This window comes from Orycteropus afer, unplaced genomic scaffold (genome assembly GCF_000298275.1).
Source record: "Orycteropus afer afer isolate SDZICR_OR568_19922 unplaced genomic scaffold, OryAfe1.0 scaffold00107, whole genome shotgun sequence".
NCBI lineage: Eukaryota > Metazoa > Chordata > Mammalia > Tubulidentata > Orycteropodidae > Orycteropus > Orycteropus afer.
Window position 1 is genome coordinate 9,647,979 of NW_006921694.1, and position 19,574 is coordinate 9,667,552.

Below are 19,574 nucleotides of genomic sequence, written 5' to 3' on the forward strand. Positions count from 1 at the left end.
TTGATGCTTTTGAGTTGTGGTGCTGGCAAAGAATGCTGAAAGTACCATGGACCACTAAAAGAACTAACAGATCTGTCCTGGGGGAAGTGCACCCGAAATGCTCCTTGGAAGTGAGAATGGCCAGACTTCCTCTCACCTATTTTGGTCATGTTGTCAGAAGTGACCATTCCTTAGAGAAGGATGTCATGCTTGGTAGGGGGGAGGGTCGACAAAAGAAGGGGAGGCCTTCAACGAGATGGATTTACACGGTGGCTGTGATGATTGGCTTAAGTATGGAAGGGATCGTGAAGCTGGTGTGGGATCGGGCAGTGTTTCGTTCTGCTGTGCATGGGGTCGCTATGAGTCGGAAATGACTCGACGACACCTAACAACAACAACAACATAATTTTTGCTTGGTAATTTTTCTCTTTCAAGGTTTTACATATAACATCCCATTGCCTTCTCATCTGCATTGTTTCTGCTGAGAAATCAGAGCTTAATTCTTATTGGTTGCCCTTTGTAGCATCACAATAAATGGATTTTCAGGATTCTTTCTTTGTCTTTGGTTTTGGTGAATTTGATGATGATACGTCTTGGTGATTTTCTTTTGGGGTCTATCCTGTTTGGGGTTCATTGGACTTCGTGAATGGATATATCTCATCTTTCATCATATCAGGTAAGTCTCTTCCAACAAATCTTGGACAATTTTTTCAGTGGTTTTGTTTTTCTCTTCGTGTTCTGGAATTCTGATTACATGTAGGTCATTCCTTTAGATGGTACCCTACAGGAATTTAGGCTATCTTCATTTTGTTTTGATCTTTTTTTCTGATTGATCCCTTTCAGAAGAAGTATTCAGGTATTTGTCTTTAATGGCACTAAACCTTTCTTCCATTGATTTGATTCTACTCCTTTGCCCTTTCAATGTGTTATCTATGTCTGCAAATTTAGTATTAATCTTCTGGATTCCTATCTGTAGATTTTTTATAATTTCTAATTTTTCATCTATTTTATCATTTTGTTCTTGTATTTTCTTCCAGAATTTTTTAGGGTTTTGTGTGTTTTCCTTAACTTTGTCAGTGCTTTCCTTGATCTGTCTCTCTTCTGTTGAAGAAAACTAAGTATAATTCTTTTGAATTTCTTATCAGGGAGCTCCAATGCTGCTTCTTCCTCAGGGATGTGTTCTGGGTCTGTATCCTGGCCCCTTGTTTCTACGGCTTTATCTTGCTTCTTTGTGTGCACTATGATGGTCTCTTGTCTCTGAGATATTGTGACTTTGTTGTATATCTGTGTGATTAGTTATTTTATGTTGGAGTGATTCGTCCAAGGTTTTTGTTTTCTTTGTTGGATGTATCTGAGTAAGCAGGGTACTATGCTCCTCTATTCACTAGTTGGCTGGACTTATGCACTCACCACCTGTCTCCTGGTAGATGTAATAGAGAATGAGAGTAGCTACACAGATCTCTGTTAACTGTTTGTGAAGAGAAGTTAATGGTGAGTCAGGCTCTTATTGGTGGTTGTGTCTCATTGGCCAATGGTGCAGGAGGAAGTGATGGCTCTCACTTAGTAAGTGGAGCTGCAGGAAGTGTGGGTGGGGTTGCATTGTATGGGTATAGTTGCTGTCTCCCACTCAGTTAGACAAAAACAACAGTAAAAAGAAAAGCATCAAAAAAGTAAAAAGAAGCAGACAAAAAACACACCACATAAACACACAGGAACAATCACCAAAAAGAGAAAAAAAGAAAAAGAAAAAGAAAGGAGGAAAGGCAATAAATGAGAGAAATATTTAAAGAAATACTTTTAAAAGACAAAAGACATATGCATAGAGAAAGGGAATAAAGGGGGGAAAAACAACCCCACGATATCTGGGGAGGGAAGAATAAAAGAAAAGAGCTGGAATAGGAGAATAATGAAGAAAAAAATGGGAAAAATACAAAAAGAAATACAAGGAAAGGGGAGATCCACAGGAGAGAGAAATATGGATACCAGGAACAAGGAAGAAAGGAAAAGCTGAAAACTAGAACCTGGAAAGGGAAAAAGAAAGAGTAATAATAAAAATGATAAAAAATAATTAAATAGACAAAAACAAACAAACTAAAAAGGAAAAAAAAAAAAAATGTGGTGAGGGCAGGGCCAGGTACCCAGGCTCTATCAGAGCACACAGACTGGGATGGAATTCCTACTGGCCCAGAAGGTGGATAGGAGTAAGGGATGACCTCACCTGTGTTCACCAAGAGGATGTGGGGTACAAGCGTAACAAGAGGAATATCGGGCCTTTCCTGTCCTTTGTGTTTTGTATGTTCTTGCAGTGCCTGGCAAGTGGAGTCTATTTTTAGGTGCCTGGAATCTGAGATAACTCTATTGCTTTAAATATCTAAAATGGTTAAACCACTTGTAAACATTTCAAAATGGCTGTGCCCTCCGGACAGCCAAAAGTCTGCAGCTCAGCCCATCTCCTTCTTTGCTGCATTCCCTTCCATTCAGCAGCCACCAGTGCAGTCCTTCTTGAAGCTCCTGGCCAGCAGGGCTGATTTTTAGGTTAATTCTTAAGTCCTAACACCACTTGGCAATATCCAAGCCATCCATGCTGTTAGGATCACTACCAGTCCACAGCTCCATATGTCTCCTTTTTTGGTGTTACCATGAACAGTCTTCTACTAGTTGGAGTTTAGTCCACTTCTATATCCTTCCTTTCAAAGCTCATGGCTTCAGGATTATCTTCTGTATCTGTGTTAATTGGTGCCCCTTTTCTTTGTCTGCCTATACTTCCATCTTACCGGAAATCCCAATATGCAGATACTTAAGTGTCACATTAGATCTATTGAATCTGAATTTTGGGATGGATTCTGGTAATACATCTATTTAACATTCTCCACCCCTAAGAACCTGATGGGAGCTCTGGTAGCGTAGCGGCTAAGGCACTTGACTGCTAACCTGAAGGCTGGTGGTTCAAACCCACCAGCCACTGCCCGGAAGGAAGATGGGGCAATCTACTTCCGTAGTGATACTGCCCTGGAAACCCAAGGAGGGGTCGCTGTGGGTCGGGTCTGACTCAACGGCACATAACAACAACAACAATAAGAATCTGATGATCATTTACAAAGTAGAAAAAGTTCTGGACGTGGAGCTTTCAGGCTTACTTAAGTTTGTATCCTACTCAGTTTCTGATTTGCAGGGTGATCTTGGGCCTTCCCCCTATAGCAGAAGAGCAAATTACAAACTATAAATAAATAAGGGAGCTCTGGTGGCATAGTGCCTAAGGCATTTGACTGCTAACCAGAAGGCTAGCGGTTCAAACCCACCAGCCACTTCTCGGAAGGAAGATCATGCAATCTACTTCCTTAGAGATACTGCCTCAGAAACCCAAGGAGGGGTCGCTGTGAGTCGAATCGACTAATAAATGTGCTTAGGAAAACTAGGCTGTTGTGATGATTTGCCTTTAAACCACAGAGATGCCATGCACAGTGGAGCTAAATGCTGCCTAGCTGTGTGCCATCTCTACAGTCAGTTGTGGATGTGACTGTTGTGATCTGTAGGGTTTTCACTGGCTGATTTTCATAATTTGCTCTCTAGGCTTTTTTTTTCCTAGTCCATCTCAGTCTAGAAGCACTGCTGACACCTGTTCAAACATCATAGCAACATGCAAGCTGCCACTGATAGACGGGTGGTAGCTGTACAAGAGGTATGTTATTTGGGAACCAAACCCTGGTCTCCCCTGTGGAAGGTGAGAATTCTATCACTGTACCACCATGTTGTTGTTGTTATGCGCTATCGAGTTAGCCCCTACTCATAGCGACCCCTCCTTGGGTTTCTGAGGCAGTATCTCTACGGAAGTACATTGCCCAATTTTCTTTCCAAGGAGTGGCTAGTGTGTTTGAATTGCCAGACTTCTATTTAGCAGTCAAATGTCCTAGACACTATGCCACCAGAGCTCCCCTATGTCCTCTAGAAAAACTGTAAAACTTTGACTGATGGTGGTCTTTATTATGTAACATGTAAAGGGTAACTCTGAATAGAAACACATTTTGACTGACTTCTGAAGCTCAGAATACTAGGTGAAAATCTTTCTCTCTTTCTTTAGTTAGTCATGAAGGAGCTCTCGTGATGCAGTGGTTAAGGCATTGGCTGCTGACCTAAAGGTTGATGGTTTTTAAACCCCCCAGTTGCTTTGGAGAAGAAAGATGAGGCAATCTGTTTACATCAAGATTTACAGCCTTGGAAACCCAATGGGGGTGACTATGAATCAGAAATGACTACATAGCAGTGAGTTTGGGTTGGTTTGGTTTTAGTTAGTCATGACTTTCGTAAGAAATTTCTGATTTTTCTTACCCTTTATTCTGCTGTTTCTTGTGCATTGAGATGTAAACATTGTTTTTAGACAGCAGAAGTCTTAAAAAGAAGATGAGAAGGACTTAACTTGCCTTTTAAAAAAGTTCTTTAGAGCCTTTCCTATTTTTTCTAGGGAAACAATGCTTTTTTCCATTGTTATAATTTAAGGAGTAATTGCAGTTAACATTTGTTAGGTGCCGTTAAGCATTATTACTCTTCCTTCCTGCCAGAGAACCTGTGTTCTCCAGCACAGAATCTAAGGGACAGCCTGTTTCACCGTTCCACCTTTATTGCCCAGCTCTGGGTACATGCTGTCTCCTGCACAGTGTTTCTTAAGGGAAACAGGGCCTAAGAAACACAATGGAGCCAGCTGGAAACATCCAGAAAGCTGCCAGATGTGCTCTGGCTGGTTTCTGAATTCTCTCCGTCCAGCCTTGCACTTGAGCATGCCAGTCTGCAGAGGAGGATTTAATCCTGTGCAGGAGACAGATTCTTCCTCTCAGTGGGAACCCACGTTGGCCATGCTGATGCTAATTCACTCCCGTCTGATGTAGTAGGGAGAGCAAAGAATGTTGTCTCTCTCTCTCTCTCTCTCTCTCTCTCTCTTTTTTTTTTTTTTTTTGTCTTTTTAAAATAAAAATCAGTAGTAGGAGTCATAACATGACTGGGAAAGGTGGGGCCTCAGTAGGATACTATTGTTGGGATTATCCTGGTGACCACCCTTTGTTGTTGTAGTGACCCCTGGAAGCTGTCAAATACATGCCTTCCATATTCTGAACTATCTCTTATGTACAACCTTTACAGTTGATAAAGGAATGATATTGCTTGCAAAGGTTCTTGTGACAGTCACTTACTTGAAAGCCACAGAGATCATAAAAAGAGTCATTCTAGAGGTTGAGAGAAAAGATCAGTCCACCGTTGCTGGCACGGTACCAGATGGTGTTTTGTTCTGCTGTGCACAGGGTTGCTATGAGCCAAAGACGACTCGATGGCATCAAACAACAACAACAACACTGAAAAGTGATGAGCACGTGAAACAAAAAAATGGGTACTGGCTATTTACAGTCCCACAAAGATTATTTTTAAATTCACTTTATATGTCTTAATAATTAGAATTTGTTCTTTCTTAGAGAGTTGATTTTTCAATGGTTTATCAAAAGGCTTTGCCAGTTTTTAGCACTTCTGAAAACAGTAAATTGATGTTAGCTTAGGAAAATCAGCTAAGGAAGAATTTGTTAAAGAGCTCATTTTTCCATTGTCATTAGGTGGTTTCTGTGTCTACTCAGATACAGCTAAAGATAGTCTGTGAACCAGTTCTGTGTCTCTGCCACTCTTGGGTACTTTGGATGATTTGGCTCCTTGGCTATGATTCTGGTGGCACAAGTCGTTCAGCACTGGACTGCTAACTGAAAGGTTCATGGTTCAAACTCATCCAGCAGTGCTTTGAAAATAAGGTCTAGAAAACACGATGGAGAGCAGTTTTAGTTTGAACCCCAAGTCTCCATAAGTTCGAACTGACTCGATGGCAACTAACAATAACAACAAAGTTAGGTTTATATTAATAAGGTAACTGGGTAGAATATTAAAATAAATAAATAAATAAACAAAAAACTGTCTTTTTCTCAAGAGATACAATTCCTAGTAATCCACAGGGGATTGGTTCCAGGACCTTCTCCTACCCCACCCTGGGGATATCCGAATCATGGATGCTCAAGTCCCTTATATAAAATGGCATAGTATTTGCATATAATCTACACACATCCTCCCGAATACTTTAAATCATCTCTAGAATACTTCTAATACCCAATACAATGTAAATGCTAAGTAAATAGCACTTTACACTCCCCCCGTAGACTTTGAGAAATTGCTTTGAATACTTAATTCTTTTTTTCCCCCAATATTTTTGATCTGTAGTTGGTTGAATCTGTGGATGTGGAACCTATGGATATGCGGGGCTAACTGTATTATGAATAAAACTGGTTACTTACGTTTGTTCAGTAATAGTAATAGAGATAACAACAACAACAGTGATAGGAGAAAAGTTTTTCTTCTTTCAATTACCTCTTGCTGTTAGCAAAATAAAGATACGGATCTCATTTCTAAAGCCCAATACATTATTTGGGTTTGCTTTCAATAAAATATCTGTGAACTGTCTTCAGCATGATCCCTATTTAATGGAATTTGGTTGTAAAGCTTAATTCATATCAGATTTTCTAAATGAGAGATCACTGTCAACTTATTGTTAATTGAATTCAGTAAAATCAAGGTTTCTATAATTTATGTGAATCACTTAATCTTTTAGCTACTTGAATGAATGTGATTTTCTAAACACAGGTATCTTCTCATTTAATGAAATAGTAACATCTTCAGGAAGATAAATGTATATGTGACTTCTTTTTTCTATTAACTCTTAATATCAAGTTAATTATATCCAAATCCTTTTAAAGATAATATAATAAAATATTAACAAACTCTCAAAACGTTGATATCATGGTTTCCAGAATATTTGTCCAAATTAGACCTGGTAATAATTTGGAAGTAGCATACTCAAGTATAAAGAGAAGGGGTCTGAATGTGAAAAGACATGAGTTCTAGGTCTGCCTGTGCCTTTATGGTCTTTATTATTTGTGTCTACTAGATGAAAGTGTTGGGTTAGATGGAAAGATCCAAGTTCCTTTCCTCATTAGAGGTCTATGATTCTGTTTACTAAATGTAGTATCAGACATCAGACACTTAAAAAAAAATTCAAACATTTTTTCATCTATTTTGGAGAATTCAAAATATTCACAAAAGTAGACAGAATATTATAATGAACACCCACGGACCCATCAAATTAACCCTATCACAACAGTGATCAATCCATGGCCAATACTGTCCTTTCACACCTCCTTCTACTTACCCCTCTTCTCTATTATTATTATTTTTTTAAGTAACAACAAAATGTATTTAAAAATAGACTTCTCCAGTTGGCATTGGCATTGTGAATTAAATAGCTAACAATTAACTTTGACCCTCTCTATTATGTTTCTCTTACTTCTGGAGTCCTCTTGTGGCTTGAATTCTTGAAAGTCAAGCAGCAGCACCAGACATTACATCCCCAAAGGGAGAGGTATTATTAAACCTTCTGCTGGCTATTCTTTTCTGAATGCAAATGGACACATTCTTAAGCTATCTTATTCATTTCATGACGATCATTAGGAGGAAAAAAAAAATAAGTCAGAGTTGTATATTGGAATTATGTGTGCAGAAACACACACAGAAACCCCTGCGGGTAATAAATATCTCTGATTCACTTATTTTAAACTAAGTCCAATTTTATTTGTTCTTAATATCCTTGCAGTCCATTATATACCTTCCATACTGATCCTTGTTTAAGTAGCTATTTGATATCCTTTCATGCTTCTTCTATGAACTGTTCTTTTAGAAAACTCACATCAGAAGTGATTATTAAACAGCCTTTGATGTTGTTGTTGTCAAAGTTGGGGAGCCTTCCCCCTTTCTTCCATGCCTGGGCTCCTGGCCTGGTGATCTTGTCCTGGAAAATATGTACCTTGTGACCATCCAAATGAATAATATCCATCTCAAAGCCAACCAGAGACTCAACTATTGAGATTGTCATGTTGTGTATAAACCATGCCTCCTTTAAAATTTTACATGCTTGACAGCTCTGATTTGGAACCATACATCTTCTGGTTCCCCATCCACTTGAGGCTTACCTTCTCCAGCAAAGGGGGTACTCCATGCCAAATCCCACCCTAAGTTCTATTCCCACTGTTCTTTCTTCATTTACCAATTTAACATTCAGGCATTCATTACACACCACCCCCTGGGTCATTTGGAAGCTCCCTGGGTCTAGCTGGGTAGTTTGAATCTCTTGCTTGCACTTGCATTTCCGTTTGCCAGCTGTCTTTCTGGCCACAGGTTTGTTTCTAATTACTTGCAAAATATTCTTGCATACACTTCTTCCAGAATGACTTCTAGATCTACAATAATATCACTTCTCTTGGAATATTTCTGTCTTGCTAACACGGAATTCCTCCAAACCTGAAACCAAAATCTCTAAAGATGTGTGAATAAATATCCCCATGGGAGCTCTGATGGCCATCTTTTAATCCTTTTTCAATAGAAGAATCATATTATTGCCATTTCCCACTATCTAATGGAACCTCATAAGCAGCACCCAGACCCTAGAATTTTTCCTGGAGCTCTGGTGGCGTAGTGCCTAAGGCATTTGACTACTAAGCAGAAGGCTGGAGGTTCAAACCCACCAGCCACTCCTCAGAAGGAAGATTGAGCAATCTACTTCCATAGAGATACTGCCTCCAAAACCCAAGGAGAGGTCACTATGAGTTGAATTTTACTTGGCAACAGTAAGTTTTGTTTTGTTTTTGGTTGTAGATCAGGATGAAGCTGCAGGGGTAGTTTCTTACAGAGTTTAAGTATCCTTTATAGAGCCACTTTGGAGTACCATCAAGATCTTACAGAAATCTAACCTGGTAATCAGGGTCCCAATGAAGTACCCCAGCAACAGGTAGAAGGTGCTCAAGTTCTGTGGGACTATGGTTCCTCTGCCTGGGACCCTAATCTACCACTCTTCACAGCCACCTCTGCCACCACTAGAGCTCACCAGCCCACCTGAAATTGTGAAGCTGCTTCATGCAGGGGTTTCCCACTTGGTGCACAGCGACAGCTGTCTTGCCTCTCCCTTGTGTTATTTTAAAGCAAATCAAAGACATTACACTCTCTATTTACATGACCCCTGTGCTATTGGTACCATTAGCACCTTGAGGACTTAGAAATTGTGATTTTTTAACAAGCCTCAAAAATGCTTCACCATTTCTTTCCCTTGCATTTTTTAATTGAAATTTTTGAGATAATTGTAAATTTATGTGCAGTTGTCAGAAATAATACAGACAGATCCCATGCACCCTTCATCTAGTTTCCCCCAATGGTTGTTGTTGTTAGGTGCCCTCCAGGGGGTTCCAACTCATAGCGACCCTGTGTACAACAGAACTAAACATTTCCTGTCCTGGACCATCACAATCATTGCTATGTTAGAACCCATCTTGCAGTCACTGTGTCAGTCTATTGCGTTGAGGACCTTACTCTTTTTCCCTAATCTCTATTTTATCAAGCATAATATCCTTCTCCAGGGACTGTTTATTCCTGATAATATGTCCAGAGTAAGGGGGAAGTCTTGCCATCCTCGCTTCTAAGAAGCATTCTGGTTGTAATTTTTCCAACATGAATTTGTTTTTTTCTTCTGGCAATCATGATACTTTTAATATGTTTTGCTAACATGTAATTCAAAGGCATCAGTTCTTCTTAGGTCTTCCTCCAATGGTAGCATCTTACAAAACTATAGGACAATATCACAGTCAGGATATTGAAATTGAAACAATTCACTGGTCTTATTCATAGTTTTCCAGATTTATTTGCACTAGTGTGTGTGTGTATTTAGTTCTATACAATTTTATCACATGTGTAGGTTCATGTATTCACTACCACAGTTACAATACTACAGTTCCATCACTACAGGGATCACTCATGTTGTTTTTATTACATCTACTTCTCTCTTGCCCCCCCCCAACTATTCTGTTCTCCATTTTGTCATTTCAAAATGTTATATAAATGGAACATATAAGAAATTATATTTTGAGATTGCCTTTTACTACTCAGCATAATTACCTGAAGATACTTCTAAGAAATGAGTGTCAATACTTTATTGCTGAATAGTATGATATGAGTGTACCACAGTTTGTTTAACCATTCACGTGTTGAAGGATGTCTGGGCTAATTCAGGTTTTTTACTATTTTGAATAGACTGCTATGAATATTTATATACAGGTTTTTGCGGGAAGATAAGTATTCACTTCTCTATGATAAATGCCTGGGAGTGCAGTTGCTGGGTCATGTGATAATTACATCATATTTAATTGTACAAGAAGCTGCTCATCTTTTTCAGAGTAATTATACCATTTTACATTTTACCCAGCAATGTATGAGTGATCTAGTTTATCCCCATCTTCACCAGCATTTGGTATTGTTATTTCCTTTTATTAGCCATTCTGACATATGGTTAGTGATATCTCATTGTACTTTAATTTGATGGCTAATGATGTTAACATTTTTTCATATGCCTATTTACCATAGCATAGTGTCTAAGGCACTTGACTGCTAACCAGAAGGCTGGCAGTTGAAACCCACCAGCCACTCCTTGGAAGGAAGATGGGGCAATCTACTTCTGTAGTGATACTGCCTCGGAAACCCAAGGAGGGGTCACTATGAGTTGGGTCTGACTCGACGGCACGCAACAACAACAACATTTACCATATGACTTCTTTGATGATCTTTTGCATTTTTACTGTTCCATTTACTTATTTTCATACTTTGGGATGAGGGGGGGATTGTTGGTAAATTACATATGAAGTTGTTGTTTTTTTAAAAATAATATACTTCTATGGCAGGAAACAGATCTGCAGACTGAAATAGAAATGGTGTTCTCAGTTCTGTGCTAGAGTCTCTGGGAATACAAATATGAATAAGATAAGAGCCTTAGTCTTGAAGTTCTAAAATCATCTGGCATTTTTGAAGAAAGAAGAATAGAAAATATGTTGAAGTCTGAGATTTCCAGATAGTATCATTTCAAAGATTAATATCTGCATGGGCATCACAAAGGTAACCATGAATGAAAGAAAGATCCCAGCAGATACAGGGCACAGATTTAAATTCATTTAAAATGAGTAAAGGATGCAAAATCGTCTCTGCACATAGAAAGCTCTTCAGAGCCATAGACTGGGGTGACATAGTAGCACTGCCAACTAGAGATCAAGCACCCCTGGCCTTCAAATCCCACAAAGGCACTCAACTATTAGTGTGAATAGTGAATAGAGTGAGAATTCTAACTGGCTCCTCAAGAGGTTTGTTCTATTCCCTTCCCTACTGTTTCATCAGCCTCCTAACTGTTTCAGAGAATCTGCATCTGTACATAAACTTACCACCAGTTGCAAGTACCTTATATCAACTCCAGCATATTCCCAAATGCTTAATTTGAGTTTAGATGCAGACTAACAGGAATGAGTCTTGGGCAGTCTGTTTCTGAAGAAATGAATGACCCAATTCCTTAGATTCAGTATTCACTTAATATTGGACAGTATTGGTCTAAGAAAAAAATAGCTCAGTAGAGAAGAGTCGAGGTAAGTAAACACACACACCCCACATCTAGTTTATGGTAAAGGTGGCATTAAAAATCAGTGGGGAAAAGGTGGACTATTTATTAGGAATAGTCTAGAAAAGTTTCCTACTTCACATCATATACAAAATCAAATTTCAGGTAGATAATAATCTAAATTTAAATTTTATATATATATATATATTATACATGTATATAAATATATGTCTATATATATATATTTATAAAGACAGTCCATATTTTATAATTTTCAAGGGTAATATGGGCATACCAGGAGACCCTCCTAATGCAGACATGTAACTCTTCATACATCCCACATTCCAGATATTAATGGATGTTTGTAGTTGTTTCTTCTCATTTTGAGTCACCTTCTATGTCTATGGAAAGAGAATATGGAAAAGCTCAATATCATGAGTCAAACAAGATAGGGGCTGACTATGGAACAAACCACCAATTGCTCATATGCAAGTTGAAGTTGAAGCTACAGAAATAAAACAAATCCACAAGTGCCAAAGTGTAACCTTGTGTATATCCTACCTGAGTTTAGTGACCATATGAAGAATAGATTTGGTTCATTAAACATCAGTGACTGAAGAGTAGACAAATTGTGGGATGACATCAAGGACATCATATATGAAGAAAATAAAAAGGTCATCAAAAAGACAGGAAAGAAAAAAAAAAAGGATGTCAGAAGACTCTGAAATTTGCTCTTCAATGGAGAGTAGCTAAAGGAAATGGAAGAAATGATGACATAAAAGAGCTGAACAGAATGGCAGCTCGAGAAGACAAAGTGAAGTTTTGTAATAAAATGTGCAAAGAGTTGGAGTTGGAAAACCAAAAGGGAAGAACATGTTCAGCATTGCTTAAGCTGAAAGAACTGAAGAAATATTGGAGGATTCAGTGGGCAAAATATTGAACAATGCTGGGCCTCCCATCTTATACATCTTATACAGAGTCACTGTACCAAAAAAATTGGTTGATGTTCAGACATTTCCGGACCTAGTATATGATCAAGAACTGATAGTACTGAAAGAGAAAAGTCCAAGCTGCACTGAAGAAATTGTTGAAAAACAAGGTTCTAGGAATTGATGGAATACCTATTGAAATGTTTATCAAACAGATGCTACACTTGAAGCATCCCCTTGTTTATGCCAAAATTTGGAAGACAGCCACCTGACAACTGACTGGAAGAGATCTATATTTGTGCTCATTCCAAAGAAAGGTGATTCAACAGAAAGCATAATTATTGAGCAATATCATTAGTATCACATGCAAGTAAAATGCTGCTGAATATGATTAAAAAACAGTTAACAACAGGATATTGACAGGGAACTACTAGAGATTTAGACTGGATTCAGAAGCAGGCATAGAACGAGGGATATCATTATTGATATCAGGTGGATCTTGGCTGGCAGCAGAAAATAACAAAGATGTTGACCTGTGCATTATTGACTATGAAAAGGCATTCAACTATGTGGACCATAACAAATTATAGATAACATTGTAAAGAATGGGAATTCCAGAACACTTAATTGTGCTCAGGTAGAACGTGTACCTAGACCAGGAACAAAAACAAGGGGCTGCTGCATGGTTGAAAATTAGGAAGTTGTCAGTCAGGGTCGTGTCTTTTCACCATGTTTATTCAATCTGTGTCCTGAACAAATAATCAGAAAAGCCAAACTTTATGAAGAATGCAGCCCTCCATGAGATGGATTGACACAGTGACTGCAATGATGGACTCAAACATGGCAGTGATTGTGACAATGGCACAGGACTAGTAGTGTTCCCCATTCCATTCTACATGGGGTCTACATAGGATTTGAGAAAGACTTATTAACAACCTGCGATATGCAGATGACATAGTCTTGCTTGCTGAAAGTGAAGAGGACTTGAAGCACTTACTGATGAAAGACTATGGCCTTCAGTGTGGATAATACCTCAACAGAAAGAAGACAAAAATCCTCACAACTGGACCAGTAAGCAACATCGTGATAAATGGAGAAAAGATTGAAATTGTGAAGGATTTCATTTTACTTGTATCCACAAACACCTATGGAAGCAGCAGTCAAGAAATCAAATGACATATTGCACTGGGCAAATTTGCTGCAGAATACCTCTTAAAGGTGTTAAAGAACAAAGATGTCACCTTGAAGATTAAGGTGTGCCTAACCCAAGCCATAGTATTTTCAATCACCTCATATGCACATGAAAGCTGAACAAGCAATAAGAAAGATAGAAGAAGAATTAATGCATTCGAATTGTGGTGTTAGTGAAGAATATTGAAAATACTATGGACTGCCACAAGAATGAGCAAATCTGTCTTAGATGAAGTACAGCCAGAATGCTCCCTGGAAGAGAGAATGGCCAGACTTTTTCTCTTGTACTTTGCTCATGTTGTTAGAAGGGACTAGTCGCTGGAGAGGAATATCATGCTTGGTAAGGTAGAGGGCCAATGAAAAAGGGGACAGTCCTCAATGAGATGGATTGACACAGTGACTACAATGATGGGCAGCAATTGTCACAATGGTACAGGACCAGGAGTGTTTCACATTCTGTTGTACATGAGATCACTATGAATTGGAACAATTTCAATGGCAACAAACAACAAGAAGGAGTTCTGGTGGCAAAATTGTTAAGCACTCAGCTGCTAACCCAAAGCTCAGGGATTCAAACCCAGCAGCTTGCTTTGCAGGGAGAAAGATGTGGGAGTGTTTCGGTAAAGACTTACAACTTTCGAAACCCAATGGAGAAGTTCTGCTTGGTCCTGTGGGGCCACTAGGAGTGGGAATTGACTCAATGGTGATGGGTTTTGGTTTTGGATCTATATACACACACATATATATTTATCTTCAATAATGCATTCTATTATTCAGAAAATATGTATAATTTAGTAACAAAAATGCAAAGAAACTAAGTATCAGAAAAATGGGCCAAGGGTAAGTACAGGCAAATACCTGAAGAATAAAATTATCAATAAACTCATGAATAGATGTTCACAGCCCCTAGTAATCAAGGAAGTAGAAATTAAAACAACAAATTGACATTTTAAATTCACCTCTTGGCAAAAATTAAAAACACAAATAATACTCAGTTCTATTCCTCTCCCTCCTATTTCTTGGGCCATACTCCAGTGAAATGGGATATTAGAAATGGGTGCACTGATAAATTGCTACAGCACATTTCTGAGGGTAGATGGGCAGGATCTGTTGAAAGTTATAATGCACATTGGGGCATACAAAATTTGATAACAGTAATTCTACTTTTAGGAATCTGTACCATAGAAAAATGGAAGTGTGCAAAAATATTCATAGTAGCATTATTTGTAGTAGCAGAAAATTATAATCAACTCCAAATATCTAGCAATATGCAAATGTTAAACAAATGATAGTTTAGGCATACTGTTATATTCTGAAACTGCTGAGCTAAATGCACAGCACTGACATGGCAACACTTGGACATGGAGGATATCCTTGAGTGAGAAAAGCAAATCTAGGAACACATGTATATGCAGCATGATTTAATGAGGTGAGGGGGCTGTTTTGTGCCAAGAAATAAAAAGGTCTTGGGGAAAAAAACACACTTAACTAGCAAAAATGGTTATAAGTCTGAGGTATGTGGGATGAAGAAAATTTCATTTCTCATTTTGTATACTTGTGCAGCGTTTGCAATTCTTTCTTATCACAAGGATGTGGGGCTTTTAAAATGTTCAGAAATAAAAGAAATTATAAATGCTAGACAATTCAGTCTTTGACCAAAAAGAAAGAATTTGGTTAAAAGATTGATGGTAAAAGCTATAGCTACCTATGCCTAATGGGAAAAAAAAAAAAAAGAAAAGAAGAAGAAGAACAGAAAAACCCTCCTTATTGCTGTATTAATTTTCTGTGTCTGGAAAATTTATTTCAGTGATTTCTTTATGATTATTTAGTTCACTGTATTTAATTGATAGCATTTACTGAAGTTTTGTGAAAAAATATTTTGCAGACCTTTCCCATTGTGATTTATGTATTACAATTTCCCTGATGAATTGACTGAATGGGGAATTAGTAAAGGAGATACAAATCTGGGAAGTAGTCAGTGGTCTTACTTACCTCTAAGGGAAACCTTATTTCATAATGATAAAGTTTGAAATCTTTCCTGTGGCTGTTTCCAATTGTTTATTAGTGTTCTAATTGTCTTAACGTGAAGTAGCAGTGAGCTAAACTAACCTGCTTCATTCCTGTTATTAATTTAATTTCAAAGACATTTCCTCAACTCAAATAAATAAGTGAATGTGAATGGAACCAGATTCTGACTCAAAGTGTTCAATTAATTGCTTCCAAACGTTAAGATACATTCTTCAACACCCACACATAATAAAAAATCAACTCATAAAGAGTGATTAGGTGAGGAGAGAGATGACTATAACCATCTCTGCTTACAGATCATGTTTAAGTTAACATTAGTATTTGCTATCTACTCTATTATAAATTAGGATTTATTGTAGAAATATATCAAAGCACAATAGTAAAGAAAACAGATTCTTCTCAGTTTTTGAAATGTACCTAACAAACTCAACCTCTTGCAAAATAACTTTCTTATTCAAAATGGAACTGGGAATTGTTCAGCACGCAATGAATCATCTTTTGGCAAGTACAACAGAATCTTTTGGGACATTTCACAGCCTCTTGTTCTATTGTGAGGATGTGTTTGGCTTTCACAGGTAGGAAAGAAGGTAGCTTGTATAGCCATTCGTTGCTAAAATTGTAAAGATTTTTCAGAGTTGCTGTTGAAATAGATCCTTTTGCTTTCTGTCTTCCTGTCTCTTTATCCAGAGCTGCTTTGTCTCACAAAAACAATCTGGAATTACTTAATGCTAATGTTTTCTGGTTTTACTATTTACCCAGGATTCAAATATTAAACATTAATATGGGAAACTCCCTTTTCCTTACTTCATTGCCCTATATTTATTTAACTTACTCTGCAGGAAGAAAATCTCATCTTCTTTCCCTCTCTGTGTTAGTGTACTTTTTTTTTTATCAACAAAAAATGTTTAGTTTTTATTTTTGCTTTTTTCCAGGAGGCTTTAGAGCTACCCCCCGATGATTTTGAAGTGACCGAAACTGAAGCAACATCCAAAGTGATTAAATATGAGTACCATGTCTTATATTCCTGTAGTTACCAAGTGCCTGTGCTTTACTTCAGGGCAAGCTTTTTAGGTAAGACCATGTTTTATGCTAAAAGTAAATTCATAACAGTTGCATATAAGGCAGAACACATACTTGGAAAATTATTCTTGAGGGAAAAAAAAAAATAAAAGAGTTAAAAATAAGAAAACTGTGGGTGAGGTAAGGTTTTACCAGTAAATTTTCTCATGCTTCAGGAAGAGTGAGTCTCAAGACTTCAGATTGAATGATATCATCCTAGCTTTAAGTCTGATCTTCAGATTCTTGGCATCCTGCCTAACATTGACTAAGCCCCCCTGGCCCTTTTCTTTACTTTACTTTAAACAAGTAGGAACAACTTAAAGCTACAATGTTTATTTACTTCTAACTTTAAAGATTCCTTCCTATTTCAAGCGATCCCATTAACTCAAAGGCCCTAATACCTTTTCCCCAAAAGCTAATCATTATTTCAAGAACCGTTTATCACTTAGCTTAAGCTATATTTAAAAATAGCATGAACATTTCCTTTGGCCATCTATACATCTCCAGTGCCTTCACTTCCTCCACTGCTGTTACTCAATTCATTCCCCTGCCAAGAAGGTAGAACACTCTGTCTCCTTTGAGACCTTTCCTAATAAAGCTTATTTAATCAGCAGCCACATGGAGTCCTCCTTCTGCAGTGCTTGGTGACTCCCCTTAATGCTTACCAACTAAACGGGGTCAGCCTTGTGAGGCTGGGCCACGCCGGGCTCAGAGACCAAGGGGAGCCCCTTTCCAGCCCATCCCCTATCCAATTTCTCCTTTTCTCTCTGGTCTTATCAGCAGCATTTTGCATTTAAAACAGGCTTCTAACTTTTTTCTGTATAGCTAAGACATCTGAATTTAGCCAGTGATATTTTATTTTTAATTAAAAAGTAGCTTAAGCTGCTTTGAATGTGTATTTGGTAGATTTAATCACTTACTGCCTTATATTGTTTAATGGTCTCTAATTTTGCAGTGTTGGCGGTTTAACAAGCACTTAGGATTTAAAACACAAGAACAAATTCTCATAGACTCCCTGGTGAGAAGATTTTAATCTGAGGTGCAGTTCCTAAGAACTGACAATTTGGGGTAAACTTTCAGTGTGGGACATGGGGAATTGAGGACACTGATAGTTCACTAATTCACAAACTCTTGCTGCAGATTTATCCAGATGATTATTACAAGCTTTTAAAACACTCACTTTATTGTAATTATATTTGGATTGGGGCCCAGAGGTTAGACACTTCTTGTCAGTGGGCTGAGCTATACTGAAATGTAGAAGGAGATATATTTATTTATCGAGGGGAGGATGTTGTCTTTCTTGGTTTTGGTTTGCACTGGCTCTAGCCACTACTTTCTAGATTCAAAGGCATGTCAAGGCTGCAGGTAGAGGAAATAGGACACTACTTCAGAACTTTACTTTCATATAAGTAATTAGTATTCACCATAAGCAGTTAATCACCAGAGAAGAGCTCCCAGAGACAAAACAAGTTGTTTAGCTTGTCAGCATTAGGGAATCAGAGGTCTTGAAACATGACTGCTTCTAGCTGGAAGTGGGTCTTGCTGAAGCCGGTGGATGAGCTCTGGTGTGTGCTTTGCTCTTATGTGCCAACAGCTCCCCTTACAGTCCAGCTCCGTAATTGTTCCTCCAAGCCCAATTATATTTTAATGGTATGTGAATACTTCTAAGATCTTTTCTCCATTATGGCTTTCTGTTTCTTAAAATAAGATTACTATTCTTGGGCTCTCTTTATATACTTTTAAAATATCCTTCGTATTTTTTTAATAAAGGAAAACGAAAAGAAGTCATTTATTTTATATAGAGACATTCTTTGCTCTTCTCCATGACCCCCATGGATTCTGTATTGTATAGAATAAGCATAAGAATTATTTGTTTAATTAATTTCAGTCCAGAATTCATCTAGTGCTTGTTCAGGTACATGAAAATACCAAATTTATTTTTTTGGCAAAGCATGCTGAATGTTTTCTTGTAGAGAAACATGAAAAATGGTTCTTTTATCCTATTATAATCATTATTTCTTTTCTACCTAGCTTGACCTAATAGGTATTCTACAAATGGATCACTTTTTATTGTAGAGATACAATTTTTAATTTATTCCCTTCTGTCCAGTCCACATTCTTGTGATATCTAATCTATTCTTGCCCTTCATCTGTTTGTTATATAAAAAAAAATCTCTGTCACTGTGGTAAATTGATTCCTCATGTCTTCCTCTTATTCCAGATCCAGATTTTTCTTTGTCTCATTCTAAGAGAGTTCCGACCTAGAAAGAGGATAACTAAAATTTCTGGCCCAGGGGTCTTTTTTGTTGCTTCAAAAATAGTTCGCTTAGCCTTGTTTTTCACAGATACTTCAAATTTCTTTTGTATTAGACTGTTACTAAAACTTAATTTCTCTGTTTTGCTCTGAATTGTCTTCCTATTCCTTTATTTTAGGAAAAGCAAGTAGTACATAATTTTTATTTAAATAGGCATTACTCGTTCTTTTATCAACTAGCTTAAATTCCAGAAAAAAATCTTATTCTTTTTCGTGTAATGCACATCTACTAGACTGTGAATTCCTTTTATTCCTGTGTATGGGGCAGTATCTAGTAGGCCAATTACTGCCCAAGATTCAGCTAAAATGCCACTTTCTTTTTATTGCTCCCATATCATCTTATATCACTAGTTGTACTATAGCAGAGTTATTTGTTTACATTTCATTATGCTCATTAAGATAGTGAGCTAGAAGTTAGGGTTCTATAGAAAAAAAAGAGAGGATGAAGGGAATTAATATTGAGTACCTAGAAAATGAGGGAGCTCTGGTAGCAGGCGGCGTCTAAGTCCGGCTCCGGGTCCGGCTCGCCAAGGCCGTCCCCGCCACCTCATCTTCCTGCTGGTCGACCCCGGTCACCGAG

The 19,574-nt window shown here is 37.8% G+C and overlaps 1 protein-coding gene across 1 annotated transcript in view; it reads left to right on the forward strand.

Moving 5' to 3' along the window:
• Positions 1-19,574, forward strand: part of ATG10 (autophagy related 10) — a 605,094-nt gene that overhangs the window by 374,527 nt on the left and 210,993 nt on the right. Inside the window, exon 3 of the mRNA XM_007943474.1 lies at positions 16,554-16,692. Within this exon, the coding sequence (XP_007941665.1) occupies positions 16,554-16,692 (139 nt within the window). The remainder of the gene's footprint in view (positions 1-16,553; positions 16,693-19,574) is intronic.